The 20200-nt window shown below is 38.5% G+C and overlaps 1 protein-coding gene across 9 annotated transcripts in view; it reads left to right on the forward strand.

Annotated features, from left to right (window-relative positions):
• stxbp5l (syntaxin binding protein 5L) overlaps nucleotides 1–20200 on the forward strand; it is a 177452-nt gene that overhangs the window by 99622 nt on the left and 57630 nt on the right. For 5 of the 9 annotated variants that reach the window (XM_059343455.1, XM_059343461.1, XM_059343457.1 and 2 more), the window contains exons 6-8: nucleotides 7857–7920; nucleotides 10970–11053; nucleotides 15452–15593. In XM_059343455.1, coding sequence (XP_059199438.1) covers nucleotides 7857–7920; nucleotides 10970–11053; nucleotides 15452–15593 — 290 coding nt within the window. The remainder of the gene's footprint in view (nucleotides 1–7856; nucleotides 7921–10969; nucleotides 11054–15451; nucleotides 15594–20200) is intronic. The other 4 variants (XM_059343456.1, XM_059343463.1, XM_059343460.1 and 1 more) reach the window with 1 other exon arrangement.

The following is a 20200-nucleotide window of genomic DNA, read 5'->3' on the forward strand; positions in this document are numbered from 1 at the left end:
CAGTCACAAGTCACTTTCATACCAAGCCATCTTGTTGCCTTGTGACAGCCCAAACTTTGGTGAGCAGTCATAACACCGATGTGTATGTGTGGGAGGGATGTCTGCCAATCATTTCTAAAGTCTCGGAGGCTGAGACAGGGGGAGAGATTTTAACAGGATATTTGGTTTGTTGATACAGAGTCAACAGAGAGACTTTTTTTGTACATCACACACAGAACATTTTCAGTTTATGGGCGTCGGAACAGAAAATTGTTCTGATGTAGGTATCAATTACTACTACTGAAATGTTAATTTCATAACACAGACAAAAGGATTCCTCCTACCCTACAAACTATTTGGAACTGGGCAGTGTTGACATGTTTGAGTTTTCTAAAATGTAACATCTCGGGCCTCTCTTTCTTCATCTGTTCTTGAATGGACTGTAGCAAGCAGTGGTGGAAGAAGTATTCAGATCCAGTACTCAAGTAAAATAACTAATACCACACAGTGAAATTACTCCACTACAAGTAAAAGTGCTGCATTTAAAACATACTGAAGTAAAAGTACAAAAGTACCAGCATCAAAATGTACTTAAAGTATCAAAAGTAAAAGAGCAGAGATTGCTTTATATATTCTGAAGATATTATTATTATTATTATTATTATTATTATTATTATTGTTGTTGTTGTTGTTGTTGTTTTTGTTGTTGTTATATTTAATATTATTATTATTATTATTATTATTATTATTATTAATGCATATATGTAAGCAGCATTATACTGTCTTTGAGTTGAGGTTTGGCTAATTTTAACTAATGCTGTTATGTGAGCTGTTTTGGGCACTCTGTGGCCTAGAGGTTAGGAATCAAGCTTCTATCTGGAGAGTCGCTGGTTTGAATCTCAGGACCAACATGTTCAGGACTGAAGGGCCTTCGAGCAAGGCACCTAACCCCCCTGCACAGCTCCCAGGGTGCAGTAATGTGCTGCCCACTGCTCCTTGCATGGTGCGTTCACTTGTGTGTAAAATGGATGGGTTAAATGCAGAGAGGTTGAATTTCCCATTGTGGGATTAATTTTTTTTAAAAGCAATTAATCTTAACCCTTTATCAGGCGAAGAACTATATTTGGTAACTTCAGCGGATATCTAAAATGAGTAATAAATAAAGTTATATTTTGAGAAAAAAGTTGCAAATTTACTAGATTAAAGTCGCAGATTTACAAGAAAAGGTGAAAAAAAGCAACTTTTTTCTCGCAGAGTCACCACTTTAATCTCATAAACTTTTTTCTCAAAATATTACCCCCCTCCCCCAGGTCCGTATGTTTTTTTACACATTCTGGCTGTATGTAATATCCTCCAATATTCTCTAGGTTTGAAATTTGGAATTTGCAAGTATTTCAATGAGTGCCCTATTAAGGGTTAATTAATGAATCTATATGTGATGGAATTATTTAAATTGATCACATTTTTCATATTAAAAATTGACCTTAAAAGTAACTAAATCTGGCAGCTAAATGTAGTGGAGTAAAAAGTAGGCTACAATAAAAGTATAAAGTTACATAAATGAGAACAGTACTTGAGTAAATGTACTTGGTTACATTCCACCACAGGGAGCAAGTGATGAAGAAGGAACAGTACCCGGCATGCCAGTCGGGTTAATACGAGGCCTCCTTCCAATACGCTACTCCATCACTAATAAATATGTCCCACAGATATCAAAGGTTGCACTTGACACTGCGCTACCTTGGGTCCTCGGCAATACACCTGCCAAGTGTAAAGTCAATTGGATGAATGGTTGTCGCTAAATCAAAGGACAGGCATACAGACGGACAGACTCTTTTAATTTCAGCTAGATCAAATACAGTACCAACTACAGATGGCTTGCACACAATAGCCAATGTAAGAATATGGGTAATAAGAACGGCACTCTGACAAAAAAAAAGGCAGAGCACACAAGCACCCCAACAATAGGTTTCTCTACACTTCACATTATGTTCTGCTTGAGCATACACTATAATATATTCTGTACTTTGTAACCGTCAGCACTCCACACCTTTCTGAAGTGGAGTTCATGGGAAGTTGAACTAGTAGAGGATTAATCCTTTCTCATCAACACACACAGCGACTGGGGAGTTTCATAGTTTGTCTGGGGAGGTTTTCCACTAAACATGAATAGGGATGAGGGGGGACTTTCTGTTTTTCCTGCAGTGGAACGTCGAGTGAGCGAGGGAGAACTCATCCACTCGTTCCACTGTGTACAAACATCAGTGTGAGTCACACAGCATTTGTTGTGTTTACTCCGGTGTGTGCATTTGTGTTCTCACAGTGTTTGTTTGTGTGACGGATGCATTAATTTCACACAAACCAAAGTATGCTCTCTTGAAAATAATCTGTTATAGCAACAATTCAACTGGGGCCATTGTACCCAAACAGGAGGGCCTATCTATCTCTCATTGAAATTCAAATGGCTGTGCAATATATTTAATGCACAATCTCATCTTCAGGAAATTCATTCTAAAATGAGATGAAGCAAATGAGATGCAAGAAGAAGTGGAAAAACACTGCAGCCCGGTCCACATTCTGCTTCAGTTCTTAGAACCCTGTGATGAGCAGAATTCTGTTTACGCTGAGCATCATGTCAGCCATAATCAACATTGGCATGTTTCGCTATTTCTGTTATTAAGATTATAAAATAAGCAATGAGCTTTTAGCTTCCTCCTGATCCCTTTTTTTTTTTTTTTTTTTTTTTGGGAAAATAAACAAGCAGTCTTAAAATGCTCCAGAAATACGTGGCAACAGAAATATGTGGCAACAGCAACCCCGTCTCCTAAAAATATACCACTAATTTGCAAATTTGGAAGGAAATGTAATGCTGCCTGGTTTTATGCTTTGCCTGTGTTTTGTCAACACAATAAGGACACATTTAAATCACAACAAAGCGTAAATGAAATCTTACCTAACAAATAGTGTGAAAGCCCCGTTGCCGAAGCTGCAGACTACATGTACACAGTAATCCATTACCATAAATTGCGGGGCTTGAATGATGTGGTGGGCAGAATGAAAATCACCTGCTGCTACAAGACTGAAGGATCATTAAGGGCACTGTCTCTATGGAGACAAAGTAAAACAGCAGCTACTTGTCTTAATGTTGTGTCCTCCAGCTGGAGAAAAGTTCAGTCCTTGAAGAAAAGTTTGCAGTGTTTCTAAAGTTCTAAAGTGTCTCAGTGTTTTTTGTTTGTTAGACAAATGGAAAAATGGAAAATTGGCAAGACTCAACTTGACCCTACACTGAGGGTCAAATGAAACCTGAAATCATATAGATCTCCTGGACATTATCAGCTTATGTACCTGTACCCCAAGTAGGTTCTGTGGACATTCTAGGTCCATGTTGAAGCACTATGTTTGTTTGGCTTCAGAAAATATCTTAGCAATTAGTCTGTCCTAGTCCATAGCACATCAAAGAGAGAAAAGATTGATAATTAGCAAGGATGCAAACAGATGATGATGATAATGTCAACTCCCTGATGGTAGACTCCTCTGTTCCATATAATGCACATAATGTTTTTGACTATCCACTCTATCCACCCTATTATTGTTGCAAATATTTTCAAAAATGACACGTAGGGGAGCTGAGAGAAGTGAAAAGGAAGTGTTCTTCATCACATTACATCTATGATAACCAATAACTCTGCCTTCACTGTAACTGTTTTTAATGTTTTTGCATGTGTTTTGTCTGTACTGTTTCATGTTTTCTCTGTATTCTGTTTTGTGTTCTCTCTGTACTCTCGACATCATTGCAAATGAGGGGTTGCCCTCAATGATTCCTCGAGAAAATAAATATATTATAAATATATATATATAGGAGAAATTAATGAAAAAATGAAATATTAGCCCCTGCATATCTGAACTCCTTTGTTCAGGTCCACAAAGCCTCCCGCCCACTACGCTCTTCCAGTGAAAGACGTCTGGCTCCTCCGCCACTGAGCGGCTCTACGTCTCAAACCGGACTCTTCTCATTTGTAGAGCCCCGGTGGTGGAATGAACTTCCAAACTCCATCCGATCTGCTGAGTCCTTATCAATCTTTAAGAAGAGACTGAAGATCCAACTCTTTACTGAACACCTTCATACTTGAACCATAACACTCACCATGGCACTTACTCTTGCTCTGTTTCTTGACCTCATCTTTGCTTGTGCTGTATTAACCCTCTGGGGTCTGAGCCTATTTGCCCTTTATATACCACATAATATTTACTATAGTCATGTTTGTTATTTGTTATTTTCTCAGCACAACTTCAACATGATCTGACAATTTTTTTTCTTTATTGCCCAAAAATACATAAAAAATCCTGAAATCTGAAATAAAATGTTACTATTTATGACAATAAAAACCACAAATATGCTCAGTGAACTGTTTAAGACCTGGAAAATGTAAAACATAGGTTACAAATAAATAGGTAAAATTCAAATATAATAAAACTATACATAAAAAATTACCATAAAACATGTTGATTTATAGGAACAGTGTTAGATGATTAGACCCCTTTTTTCCATTTTTACAGAATGCCACGCCTGCCTCGTCCCATCCTACTTTTACACTTGAATAAGTATTTTTGTACTATCAAATTAAAACAATCATATCTTGTTACGGGGCTTTGAAAAAAGCCAAACACCAGCGTGATCATAGATCCCAGAGGGTTAAATCTCCAATGTACGTTGCTTTGGATAAAAGCAAAATGGATATACATTCACACCATACTTTTTGTATGTATGTTTTGCTGTGGTACTCATATTTAATTTGAAACTTTGTTTACCTCTGATAGTTGTCCATCCATCCATTATCTCTGACCGCTTATCCACACTCCTACCTACGTGCAATTCAGAGTCACCAATTAAACCTAAGCTGCATGTTTTTGGACTGTGGGAGGAACCCACGCTGACACAGGGAGAACATGCAAACTCCACATAGAAAAGCAGCAGGTTCAAACCACTACACCGATATCTCTGATAATAAATGTGAAGGAGACATCACAGTGTGATACGAAGCTCCTGCATGTGATGCTATGTGAATATTTGTGAGTGTGTAACAACACACTTACCTTCATGTCCCTGCAGCTGACTTGTTATTTCCTGCCGCCCTCCTTTTCATCTGTCATGTTGATTATTTACTCTTTTTAACAGTGATGGGTTGCCATGGCTCCACTGGTCCATTTGTATTTGCCTTCGCCTCAGTAGTCAATCTCTGGGTGACTGCAATGAAAAACCATTTCCGGATTTCTGTTTCCCTGCCAACGTCTTCAGACGGACCTTAAAACATATTCATTGATTTACTTTGTTGTTCTCATATTAGCTGCAATTTAAAAATAGTGTTCCTTAATCTTTATCATTTCAGTGTTGCCATGTATGCAGAGTATGTACACCTGTAAATCAGCACAGTGTTTGCTGGGGCCTATTCAGCATGAAAAATAAAAAAGCAGGCAATTGAGCTTGTCCCAACAGGCAGGCTTACTTAACAGTTGGTGTTTTTTGGCACAGTCCTAGAAATGATCAGGTAACATCAATTCCTAACAAGCACAGGGACAGTAGTGCCTTTAATGAAGGCTTTCAGACCGGCTAATTTGCTCATCTATTAGTTCAACAATACCATTACATCTCTGCAGGGAAACCGAGTAATCAAATTAAGCTTGCTGCCCTAAAACCAAAACACGTCACATTTTGTTTTTGCTTGTTACTGTTACGGTATAAAACATTCCCACCGCCTCAAAGAAACTCAGAAACCAACCACAATAAAGTCAGAATTCTGATCAGATTGGAAAATTGCTGTACTAACTGGTTCTATTTATTTTATGAATGTTGAGTTTATAGCACAGTAATCGACCATAAGTTTTGTATTATCAGGTAAGCAACATTAAAGTGATGTAATGTGTTTTTAAAGTAATATACACCTTTCATATTGTGTCTGTCATATCATAAGGCACTATCCAAGTTTTATAGTGTATTGTCAGCTTTTATTGTCTTCAGCAGAAACAGTCTCTATCTTTAAGAAATGTATGAGTTATGTTCAGCAATATAGCCTCACAGTGTCTCAGAACATATTGCTGTACCCAGCGTTGGCAAACACTGTCCGTCAGTGTATGAATTAATAATTATACTGAAAACACCTCGTGAACATTTCATTGCATGGCCTTGTCGACTGAAAGCCAAACTTTATCAGGAGTCAATAAGTCAGTCAGCAAATCTCAGCTCACATATTTGCCTGCACAGTGTGGAGGCTTTCTTCAACCAAGGAAATGGCCTTCTACATACAATAGCAAGCTTTCCCTTTTAAGTCACAGCCATCTCTATCAAAAATGCAATAACTGCTGTGAACATTTCTGCTCAAACATCTTTATAACTTGTTTTTGTACTAATACACTCAAAAAGAAGTTAGTGCCGTCCGTGTCCACATGTTGTTTGTTGTGCATCAAGGTCTGGGGTCAAAAGTGCATATGCATGTTATATCAGAAATTGTATTTCAGCTTAGTGTATTATTTGTTCTGGATGGCTGGTAAAGCAAGATTAGCTCTTGGCATTCGCCCATTGTTGCACTTCAGAGATTGGACAGGTGTTGTGTATTGCGGATGGTTTGTTACCTTGGCTTATTACTATTTTAACTGCTGAATAGAATGGTATGAGAGCTGTGGTTTTATGTTTTTATCGCCTTCCTGCAGCAGGCCTAAGTAAATGGGCATATCTGAACTTGCCAGTCACACTTAACCCCAGCTTCCCAGATCAGCTCGCATTTCAGCCACTGTGCTAAAGTATCATGATTGTGTCTGCTACAGTGAAGTTTTCTGGTGACCAAGTGGCCTTTGTTGGGCTCTTGGGCCCTGAGATGCAGTGGGCAGTGGCTGGCAATACAATATATTTTACAGCTGCAATTTTTGGTCAGGAGAAAACAATGACATCCCCCTTCATTCTGAATGGATTTAATTTGTTATTAGCCCAATATAGATGGATGATTTGTTTCTCTGACTTCAGCAAAATCTAAACCTTCTGAGTTGTTTTCTTTTTTTAAATCCAGTAAAATGCTATATGCTATGTTATTCCGAGCCTTTTGCTCGGAATAACATTGCAGTTAAAGGTAGAACAGGTTGTAACTGTGACATGGTGGGAATTGACTGGGGGTTTCAACCCCATTTTAAAGAGAATCGAGGGATTTTTAGGGGGAGATAACAGGTCAAATGTAGATGTCACATCGAAGTGGCATACACCTGTAAGTTGGAAAGATTCATTTTGACTTCACATTTTGGAGATTTTTCTGTATTTTTGGCAATATGATAGCAACCACTACTTTCCTGCAGAGAATCGCCCTCATTGTCCTTATACTATAGGAAAGCCAGATCTCATCTGGATGTCCTAGGTCTTGAGTTTGTGGTTGTAAAGTTTCATGAGGCTGAGGTTATCCCAGAGGTCACAAAAGTTCAGAGTCAAGTTTCAAATGATGCTCTCAGCGCAATAAAAGGATACTATGGGGACTAACATCATCACACATGACGATAAGCAAAGCAATGTGAATGCAGTCAGTGGGTGACATATCTTCTGCTCAGCAAATATAAATGTAATGCTTCTTAACAGCAGACAGATTATTATCCCACAGGGGACTGCAGAGCCTCTACAACACAGATGCATTCACGTACAACATAAATACATTACAGGACACAATTAGCTTACACCTATGGCCTGAACAGTCAACTGTGATTTCTACTGCGTGCAGTGAAGTGCAGCACTCTACTCATTACTTCCATGTAATCTCTGAACAATGGTGTAAGGATTTTCTCAAAGAATTACATGACTGCTGCTGTGTTTTTCACCTCTCTCGTATCTTTCTCTTTCATCACAGATCAACTAAAACTCATCCAGGACCAGTGGTTCATTTGAGTGACAGCCCAAAGGATGAAGGCAAGGTGAGTAGGCTGATAAAAGAATCGCCATAACACCTCCTGGTTCTCCTCTAGCACCGAGTCTAACGTCACGCCGATCTACAGAGGCTCTCATCCTTCCCCCGCATGTCCTCAAACCTCCACTTTGCTTTTCTTGTATCCTCATTCTTTGTGATCCATACTTTCTTTCTAATTAGCCACCTCTCACTCTCTTAGCCTGGCTTCCATCTATACACTATACCCCTCCTTTTGCTGCTCCTATGTTCTTTTTCTCCATTTTCACATATATACACAGCCAGTATGGAAGGAACTGCAGGTTACCTCCTTTGAGGGGAGTAGAGTTTCTCAGGGTCAAGCTGCAGTCAAATTGGCTGAAAAAGTGGCAGGTGGAGGTTGCTGTAAAAGAGAAGTCCATATTGATTTTCCCAATAGATTTCGCTGCCTCGGTGTGAAACCAGACTTGACAAGCTGTGAAGACATAAAAATGAGACAGCCGCTGTCCCACACTGCCATCACTCACTGCATGAAAAGACAAAGTTCTGCATGAGGCTTTTAAAATAATACTTTGCAGCGTTATTTTCCCTAATAAAGTAGCAACTTCACCTTCAGGTTGCAATGGCCAGGATGCATTTGTTTATATTTCTGAAAGCCTGTGCATTTTGTGTTTAATACGTTGTAATTATTCAATAGCCCACAGTACCACTTTACTAATTATGACTTAGAAAGTAAGTTTGGAAGCAGGGAAGAGGCCTTAATGTGAAGAAATTTAATTTGAATCATCCTTGATCCCCAGTAAACTAATCGCTAGTAATGACAACCACTGTTACAAATAATGCACACACTTTTTCATATCTTAGCCTTATTAAACATCATTAAAAAACAACCCTGACTACACTTGGAAAACAACAAGATACTGTTAAAAAGGGCAGGGGCATTGGTACTTGATACCTTTAAGGTATCGGCATCACAGTTGTATTTTTCACTAAAGCAATGAGGAAACATTTCCCTTTAAACAGAAAAAAACAATTGACACTGATGAATGTTTTCCAAGAACAGACTTTACAGACTCCCCAGCCTGTTATGAATAACATTTAGAGCATTAAAAGGTCAGTTTGTCCAAATCACCAAAAAACGGACAAGCCTGGGACGAGCTTGAGGCCAGAAACACTGCTGGAAAGATAATGCTGCTTCATGTTTTCTGGGTGTGTGAGTAAGGGACATTTGATAACACATTAACCACAAAAACAAGTTGATAAGCCAGAGATTTGTCAGCCATTATTTTTCTTAGATATATTTACAGCCCAAAAAATGCTTAATAGCCCTTTTTCGTCATCATAGGAAAAGATGTAACTAATAACATTAGCGATGGCCCTGTTAGGTGTCCCACCAAGTCATGTGAGTGAGTCATTTGCAAACCCAGGCCTCTCAAAATGGTTCACATAACTGAATGCAGCCATAATTAATGCTAATATTAATTATGTTAATGTTTCTCCTTTGATATTCCACTGCAATGAAAATCAGCTTTTTTCTACAGTTACGCTTCTTTCTGCAAGTGCACGACTCATAATTAAGCAATTTTTTTTGCATTTACCATTTGCATCATTTGCATGTACTGTATATCTGCATCCACATACATTTGAGGATATATGTACAGTATGCATGTGTAAGCATTTGATTACAGGACATCTTGGTGTTATTTAAGTTAAGCTTTAGGGTTGAAAAATTTATGAGAGGCAGTTTTTTTCTTCCTCACTTGTCTTCTACTTTCCATCTTACAAGTTGAGATGTCACACAGTCTTTCCTCTCAGCAGGAAGGCAGTCTTCTCCACTCTCTCTTTAAGGATGTGCTCCTCCAACATCACTCCCCATCTCCTCTGATCTGTGATCACATTGTGTCGACTTTGCTCTCCCCTCTTATCCTGTGTGTTTGCGTGTGTAATGGTGTTGTAGTGTGTGGGTTTGTTTGTGAGGTTGTTTTTATTGTAGATGCATGTGGGAGCTGCATGCTCATGCCTGTTTTCATCTGCAGTGTATTATGTAGAAGTGTGTCACTAATGTGGGTGAGAAGGCACGGAGAAGGAGATTGTGTGTGTCTGTTAATGAAAGTGTCTTGCATACTCTGTGCTAGTCTTGTGAAACCATCACAGATCCAACAGAAATGTTGAGCTCATGTGATAGGATGGTCTAACAAGGCTACCTTTGTGCATGTTTACCGTCTAAATTCAATGAATCTGGATGTGTATATATTTTAATCTAACATTAAATATAAATGACAGCATGTCTGAAAGCTTGAAGGTAGATTGGTAACTGATAAGTGCTCACAAAGACAAGTAATGTCAGTCATCGGTCCCCTTTGTACATAACAGTATCAGTTTGCAGGAGTAGACATTCTGTCATCAATATAGCAGGAAGTGGTTTGATGAATTGGCATCCTCCTTTAGCTTCTCTGACATCTCCTGCTATATGTTCTGAGGATCACAGGCAGAAAGCACGCAACTATGCTCAGCACTTTAGGGTTGCAAGGGAGTGGAATAATTTCAACCAATTTCCAGAAACTTTCCATGGGATGTTAAGTTGGGGAATTCTGGAAAAATTACAAATTAGAAAATGTATGGGAATTGGGGGTAATTTACACAAACTGTATCATATCCAAACATAAATATAAACATTTTGTTCTGTCATAAGCAGACACCCATGCAAATTAATACAATTTAAAACAACTTTTCGTTTATTCCAGTTTATTCCCATTAAATTCCAATGGAAAGTTTCTAACTTAGAAAATTCCCAGAATTTTGCAACCCTACTCAACTGTACTCACACATTAGAAGTCCCACTTCCCTATCCCAATTAACCACAAACATCACAAGCAGGCTAATTGAATGAAAAGATGAAATAGGAAAACTATTCTTCAGGGTCAAACAGCTTCCCCACATTACAAAAAAGTGCAATATCGTCAGTTACATTGGTACTGTTGGTGTACAGAAGACTTTGCTAATAATCTCATATTAGGCATAAAAAAAATATCTTTTATCACTTCATTATTTTTCTCATTACGTGTCATTCCCCTCCACAGCTGCTTATAGGGTTTGAGAGCGGGACAGTGGTACAGTGGGACCTCCGGCTCAAGAAGGCTGACTTCAGAATCTACTATGATGAGGTGAGCTCCACTATTCACTCTTGCATCAAAGACTTTCTTCGTGAAACAGTTTTGTTTCTAACCCATGTCACGCTGACATTAAAGTAGAGATGGTCATGCTATTTGCTAAGATTCTGTTTGATTTCAGCAATCTCTGTGGGAATACCTTGTTATTGCAGCAGAAAGAAAGAATTGGTGGTGAGTGGTGAATTGGAAAGTAGTGAGGAGAAGCCACAGAGAGCCTTGTTTACACAGAGAGGGTATATGATTGAGGGGAATCAAAATGTACAAACCTCTTGTGATATATAAAGATATGTTTCATGTGTTTCTTTGCCATTTCCATGAAACTATGAGTCATATTTCCCAAGAGGGGTGGACAATATGGACAAATCTTCTGTCAGGGTACATGTATTTTATAGCATGGTTACGGTATATGTCACAAAGGAGTAATTGTTCTGTAAATTCAATAAAGAAATTCTTAACCCTAGGGAATTTCATCACATTTGATTACTTTTTTTGGAACTTCCATACAAACAAACCCTACTGCCTCACATGAAACAACACTTAAGTTAAATCAGATTTTCAGGTTCTTCTTTCAACTTCTTCTCCAAGTCTGCCCAAATCACGTTACCTTGCCATGCAGCTGGGTTCAAGCTTCTTGCACAACATTATGCAAGAATCGCATGATCCTGCCACAATAGCTCCCGCAGCAGAAACGGTATTTCCAATTCTGTAGACACATTTCTACCCAACCCTACTTTGTAGCTTTGGGGCCTGTAGTTATTACGATGAACATCCTATACAACATAATCTCCATGCATACAGCCATGAACACAGTAGATATCTTCAAGAGAACCGAGATCCAGTAACAATAAACACATTGATCAGTTAAAATAGAACAGGGAAATCTCTTATGTTAAAGCACACTGGGGCTCTTTTCATCTTCCTCCCATCACATATCCTATTCACTGACAGAAATTAGCCTTTTTGTCTGCCTTGGTGTTGAATCTCAGCAAAATGGAGGATAATTTTCATCTTTGAACAATCAACTCTTCTTATTTTTAGTACAAGGTGTTTTTGTCATCAAGTGCTGTGTTTCTATGCATGTGTGCCTGCTAACCAATTACTGCTTTTTGAACAAGAAGCAGTAATTGGATGATCTGGGTGTGCTCACGGTGGTCCAAGCTGCCTCTAACAGCTCGCACCGCGCTGTCAGCTCAAACAGGTGAAGACTACAAGCAGTGGAGCATAACATGAGATTATTCTTGGTGTCTTCAGATGTACCCTGTACATTTCACTGTTAGGTGGCCATTTGGCAATGTGTATACAAGATATGTGAAGAGTTAGTGATAATAGGAGAAGATCTGAGACATTTTCAATTAAAGATAGAGGGGCATTAACTCCTGAGCCACTCTATTGTTATTAAACAGCTCTCTATATACAGTAGTGTTCAAAATAATAGCAGTCCAAAGTGAGAAAACCAACAAGACCCAGCATCCGTGATATGCACGCTCTTAATTGGGCAATTAGTTGAAAGGGGTGTGTTCAAAAAAATAACACCACACCTGTTTTTTCACAAAATTGATGACCTCACTGATTGAATGCCACACTGCTATTTTTTTTAACACACCCCTTTCAACTAATGGCGACTTGTTGGTTTTCTGAGAATCTACTGCACCTACTGGTACCTTGTTTGCCATGTAGCAATAAAAAAATATATTAAAAACCTGGATTAATCTGGTTAGTCACAAAAGGGATTACATTGATTACAAAACTCGGTCAAATCATGTCTTTTAGCAGTTAGATTTACAGGTGTAATGAAGGTAAGCGATGCATTGCCTGTTATTCCCATTATCAGCTATTATATGGCTTACTGTGTGAAGCATTCTACTAATCGCATCAAAAACCTGCAGTGAACTGGTCAAGTGTGGTTGTAAAGGTGCAAGCGGTTGTGGTGCAAGGCGCTCATACAAGAAGGCACACTGGAATTGCAAAGATCTTTGTAGTTGCAAATGTAACAAATAATATTAGTGGAGCTAAAAATATGACCTATATTAATATATGTCCGATCGCTTAGGAAATTTGAAATTACCTAAATACATGGAGAAAAATGAACATATTTATTTAATCAAATAATCATCTCGTGATATTCTCAATAGCGTTAAATGATTCCTTGACCCAGAAAATGTAGATTTTGACACCAAGATTGACCTTCTAAGTGGCTTGGAAGTTATATTGGTTCTCATAGACTTTATATGGCCATCACCAATCCGCAATCTTGAAATCTATGGTGATAGAGAGCATGTGGAAAAAATTTGGTGATTTTGTCCGGCATGTCCCCATTCTTCTTAAATCTGGTCCTAAGGCCTGACTAAATCAAGTCTTCTTAATTTGAGTGCACAGTGAATTACTTCAAAATGGTGAAATTATCATATATACAGTATGTTTGGACATTCTCTCAAGGTCAGTTTGTGAATTTCCATTACACACGCACACACAGATGCGTCACTCTCAAACACACACATCACTCTTATTTAATCTACTTTTTTTAACCCCTGTGGCCTCAAAACCAATATGCCGCTATAGACATTTTCACCTCGTGGCACTTATCCTCTGCATCCGCTGCCATCACTCATCTCCTGTCCTATCTCCTGTGAAGAGTCACATCCTGCTCACATTCATTAATGTGGGTTTGTGTGCATCACCTCCAGCAAAGCATGGCATCGCTGTCTCACACCTTTTCAGCAGCAGTTACATGTCACGGACAAAAGGGTGGAAGCACTAAAGTATACGCACTCTCACTGGTGAAATTGGAAACCTTTATACTTGTGCTCTCGTTGGAAAATCACAAGTTACATTTTAATCCATTTGTAATTTTCACCTGTGTGTTTTTTGTGCTATCATGCACTCTAATATAAACTTATGTAGAGAGTCAGAACTGATTGGTGCCTGATTTTTTCAAGGATCTTAGAGAGGATGGGTAGTTACTTAAACTCCTGGATCAAGATTGGACTTTTTTAGAAGAGGTTTAATTGGCTGCTTTAAAGGACTGTGGTACATAGCCTGCCAATAGAGACAGGTTAATTATATCAAGAAAGGAAGTCCCAACTAAGGGTAAAGCTAATTTAAATAGCCTAGCTGGGATGAGGTTCAAGAGACACTTTAGAAAAAGAAATCAATGATATTGCTATGTTAGAACTCTATCTCCAAATGCTAATGGCTGCACATGTGGTCCACTCTCCTGTGGTGTGCTGCAGTGAAGGTGAAATCATCTCAGTTTTCTGTGGCATATCTCCCAATGACCTCTCCAACTGTGGCGTGAGTCATCCCCCTTAGGAACATGGCTCTGACAGTGGTGGGTGTTGGTGTAAAAACTCAGGGAAACAACATTGAAATTGCAGTAAAATGGGAGCATCAGGTAGGCACGTTAAAATAGGCAGATAAGTAGACTGCTGGCTGTTAGACAGATTAATGTGCCGGGTATACTGAGTGCTTAAAAGAGAACATCAGATAAGCAATGATGTCATGGCAATGAGAGGAAAACAATCTTGTGCTCCGAGCCTTATTACCATGTGTTTTTGTTGTTTTGAAATGACTGCATGCACCTAACTGAGGTGTCTCAGCCTGCACATCTGTGGACAGTACAGGACCGAAAATCAGTTTTTAAGTCTCCAACATGACAATATAGACATAAATATAAAGTAACAATCATGTCAAAGCCTCATAAAACTGCTCTTATTTTGTGTTGCATAAAGGAGAAATGGTGCATGCTTACTCTTTTTCCATGTAGAAACCACGCTGTGCAGCTTCTGTAGTATTTATTTATAGTGTACGAGAGTCTACTTGATAGCTCAACAGGTTATTACACAGATGTGGATACTGTATATATACATGCATTAACTGCTAGTGTATTACTCCCACCAGCTATATAGTAAAGAGAATATTCTGAAGAATATCTTGGAGAAAACTGACAGAAGGGCCCTTCTGCCTGCTGCTTCAGCACCATGGACAGTTCTATGGATTTATCAATACAGAGCACAGCTACTGATATTTCAGAGCCATGGTCAGGGCCATAGGTTCCAACTTGCACAAACCTCAGGCAGACATAGGATCAATTAGTCAGGCAGACTAGACAACTAAGCAACCCTTTCTGCATTTTCTGTGAAGTGGAAGGAGAGTGGGATAGCAGGTTAACAAGAGGCATGCGTTTTGGTTATTTTACTAACAATGGCATTCCACGTCATAGCTCTTAAATCATCTACTGCATATTTGCATAAAAGCATCAATTACAAACCATCCATTTCTTTCTTGATTGAAATAAAGAATGATTTTGAAATATCTGAGACAAATCTTAAATATTGTGACACGTACTATATGGCATGTTCGTTGAAATAAATTCTCTCTGTTTCATTGGTACAGGCTATTCATTCAGTCGGCTGGCACCATGAAGGGAAGCAGTTCATGTGCAGTCACTCAGACGGCAGTCTGACTATGTGGAACCTCAGAAACACCACCAAGCCATTCCAGGTCACTTTCCCTCATGGTGAGACGCTCACCCACGGTATACTTTTTTTCTTCTTTTTTAAATTACTTAACAAAATTAAACTTTGATGATTCAATGCTTGAAAACTGCGTCCTTGGGCTTTTAGCTACTGTTATATAGCAGAAGTGGAAATCATTTAGCATGAACCTCAGATTGCATGGTTTTTCATCTATGGTACAATGAATTATTGCTTTACAGGTTGTATATGGGTTTCAAACGGAACTCCAACTTGAATGCAAATGCAAATGTTTATCATTTTTGTGAAAAGGACAAATTTGTTATAATGCTATAGTTAAAGGAAAATCATTTTCTGTTAATTAAAACATCACGTAGTACTGTGCCCATTTCTGTGTGCAAAATATTTCAGTTGTGTCAGCTGCAACATGAAACTGCTATAGAGTGGGTTAATGTATAAGTGCTATATGTAACAGAAAAGTTTAATCAGTCATCAAGGGGATGATTCACCTGTGTTCTAACCAGACCGTCCTCACCCACTGTGCAAGCAGCTTATTGCAAACCATATTTACTTATGTTGTATGAAGAAGAAGTTTGATGACATAGTATAAAGAGCAGCAAAGTCTGCATATGGAGGAGGCCGGGGTGGATGAATGGCTCAAATAACACAAGATTTTTCTTCCAGGAGACCACAGTTCATGTATGTGAAATCAAAAGTTTTAATTCATGTATGTAACTTTGTCAGGACCTCATTATGTCATGTATTTAGGTAGGCTACATAACAAAGACATTGTTTAACCCATCCATGATCTTTTGCAACACCTATCCAGGTAGTTCTGTTTCACATAGAAACAGAAATGAATAGACTGGTCATGTATGTTGTCACTGACAAACAGCCTTTTCTCTCATTTAGGTGTCAGGATTTGTTTGTTCTAATTCAAATTCTATTATTAAACCAGGCCCATCGCCGGGTGTCTGCACATCTAGAATGCATGACACAGTAAATCTGAAAATGACAGTCATTGTGAGGTGTGATGATTGTCATCGCCACTTTAGATTATTTAGCTGTCAGGTGAGAATACTTCCACAGGTTTTGTTAAATGACTTACAAGCAACCAACAGTTCTGTGTACTCGAGTCCTCCTTCTGTTTCTCTCTGGTGTGATTTGTGCACTGGCAGGGCATCCTGACCTTGTCAGATCTCTGGTGATGAATACGCTCTTGCTGTGGGCTGTGATCTCAGGCAAAATAACAAAACAGGAAGGCAAGAGGGAAGGACATGGGCAATAAATGATAAGGACACGGCAACAGGCTGGAAGATGTGGTTAAATGCAACCATATTGTTTATGTGCCAGATATTTGGTTTTGCACCGAGTGAGAATGAATAGGAAGAGGAAGGAAGAGGACGGAGGGAGCCGGGAATGAATAGGAGTAATCTAAAAATATGAGAAAAGAAGAGGATTAAATAAGAGGAGTAAACATGTCAACTCCTTGGAATAAAGCCATCTCCCTTTGTTCCAATAGGAAATAAATTAAAAATAGATAAATGAACTGATTCTGGCAGTGTCAGCCAATCATCACACCACTACAGCCATTACATCTGTGGTGATTTGCCATCCTATTTAGATTTCTCTGTGCTCCCATCCATTCATTGTATTGCATTGCTGTATTTGCTTTGATCGCTGGGTGCTGCTGTCAGTGGCTGTGCAATCTGTTGTGCTCTGATGTCTTTCTCTGAGCTGGAGGAAGACACGAGGCAGGCTGTCCACCTTGGTCTGAACCTGCTGTAGGAACACTACACAGAAAACATAAAATGCTTTAATTACAAACAACACTGACAGAGCAGTAGCAATTTACAGAAACACCATTAGACACAGTAATCATCCAGCCCTGCATCACTTTTTGTATCATATAATTAAACTAGGGACACACTACAAGATTTTATGCCAGATTTTTACCCACGATTCCCACCAGTCAGCGCTAGTTGGGGACATGGCACAAAAATCTGTTTGTTGATGAGGTTAACAGACCCGACCCGACCTCAGGTGCAGTCAAACATGTTTGAATGTTTCATCCAAATTTGGACAAAATCGGGTAGTGTGAAGTGATTACGGACCCAACTGCAAACAGGTGTTGCCAACAGCCAATGAAAAAGAGAGGGTGGGACAGAGGAAACAGACTTAGAAGAATCGGGTTAACCTGTTTTTTCTTCTTGATGGTTTCTGTGCAGATAGCTGCACAGACAACAGCAGCAAGCTGATTGTAGTCCATATTTGTTTACTTCTTCAATATTATTGGCAATTTTGCAAACAACAAATTGGTGCATTACCGCCACCAACTGGTATGTTTGTTTACCATTTAAACCGTTGCACTTAAGAGGTTTTGCATGAGAGTTTGATACGTTCAGTTGGCTTTAGCCGGTTTGACAAATCATGTAGTCTGTGATATCTCATCAGGCGCAGTGGTTAAGTGTGTGATCTTTCAGTCGTCATACAAAAATCTGCTGAAATCATTCATGTAGTGCGTACTCCAATTCTTTTGAAAATCTGTAAAGACTGTGAAAGTTGTGTAGTGGTAGTAGTCCTCAGCTTTACATATGATTAATTTTGTTTTCACCATGACAACAAACCTGCAGCAATATTAATATTTTATTGGTTCAATTAATATGCATAGGGATATAGGAAGTGTCTGTACCAAACACAGGTAGATATCAGTGTATTTAAGGAAAATGACTGTGAAAATTATCTTGAATTTTATTGTATATGTCCATAAGAGAGCAGCCAAGTGAAACTGTATAACTCCCGACACTATTGTGTCTATGTGACTTATACGTAGTTGCCAGAAAGTAATCCAAATCAGCTGAATACCCAGCATGGCAGCAATGTTGTAACTGCAGGCGTATTTAGGCTATGAGATCCATATCAATCCAATCGCAGTATGGGAGGAGCTTTAACATGCACTTTAGGTTGGTGTTTGAACACAGCAGGAGAGATTTTAGTTTATTTGTGTCCTTGAGAGACACATGGCTTGCTTGCATGAATAAATGTGGGCTGCTGTATAACCTGAAGGGAAGGAGGAGCAGAGAGATGGCTACAAGGTAAAAGAACAATGAAGATAGAGACAACAGAAAATAGAGCAGAGACATTTATTTAAAGAGAAAAGACAACTGATTGAACAGAAACACTTGGAAAACATAGAATAACAAGAACATAATGATAGGTAATGGAATGCACAAAAATTGAAAAAACAATTATAATGGTCATGAGGGGAGATGAGAGACAACTATATATGAGTTGGACATCCTAGCTCGCAGTTAGTCATTATGAAGAGATAAAGGTGATTATATTACATTTAATTTGACTTTTACACATTACATTACATAGTATAAAAACAGATGTAACAATAAATGCATGGACATGTTGTGTTTCTGTGGATTTGAACCAATATCAAAGCATTACTTGGCCATTTGCTCTTATTTTTCTGCTTTCCCTTCTCTCTGTCCTTTCCTGCTCTGACATTTCGGTGTGTAATCCTGTGCCTTTGAGCCTTATCAATGATGATAAGTCACCGTTACCCAGAGCTTTGGCTGCCTGATAGACTTTATGCATGAGGAGAAATGTGTAAACAACTTAAAACCACCTGAAATCACATATACTTTATGTGGGAAATGTAATGACGCTTAGATTGTAATTGTAATGTAACAAAACCTTTAATTGCTTAAATATTTATTCTTATTTAAATGTTTACTGTAAATATATTCAATTTGTTTCCACTACGATATCCGTTCCTGGCAACTAAAGCCTGACTACTATGTCTACAAAGCTGGTTTCAATCACAAGGGATATATAGATAATAGATCCATATGTGCATGTCACTAAAGAAATGCATTTGTGTTCCATTTGTGATATATAATCTAGAATGAAGCCAATATCTGAAATAGCTGTATTCCACTTTTTTAAGTCTCAAGGTTTTCTGTGTTTGTTAGAAAGGCTTTTGTTCAGAGCCCATTAGGTATAACCCAAGGTCCCACTGGCTTCCAGCTAAACAACATCATCTTTGTATCATAGGCATAATAATTTCATTATGTAAAGCAGAAGAAAAATAACTCCCTGTTCCCTGAAAAAATAAATATTGGAAACAGAGTAAGAAAGTTAAGTGAGAAGTTATACTGAAACACTGGGCCTACTACTGTATATGCCATGGTCAGTTTAATAAAGAGACATATTAGGTGCCATTACCACTGACCTTATAATTGTCTAATATATGTATAATAACTGACCTTGTAACATCTGTGTTTTATTAGGCTTGGGTGGTATCTATATTTTCATATTGAGATAGCCTGACATTTCACCAAGGTATACATTGTATCACAGTGTTTTAATCACATCCCAACCATGCTGTAGTTTCAGCTGGGAGATACGTTTAAGCAGCGATTTTGCTTCCTTCCACAAGCTCTTGTCAAGACCAGAAATAAACATCAAATTTCCTTTTTAATCTAAGACAATTGTACTCTTCTGAAGTCTTTTTTTTTTGCTCTTTCACTGAACTCAGGCTAGCTTAATCATGTTGTTCAGGCATAAAAAGACAGTACAGTTCACTCAAGCTCGACAGAAAAAAGAAAAAGTCACCAAACCTGTCTTGGTTAGTCTTTCCACTGTTCTAGTGTCTAGT

Source organism: Centropristis striata, chromosome 10, assembly GCF_030273125.1.
Source record: "Centropristis striata isolate RG_2023a ecotype Rhode Island chromosome 10, C.striata_1.0, whole genome shotgun sequence".
In the NCBI taxonomy this organism is placed as follows: domain Eukaryota; kingdom Metazoa; phylum Chordata; class Actinopteri; order Perciformes; family Serranidae; genus Centropristis; species Centropristis striata.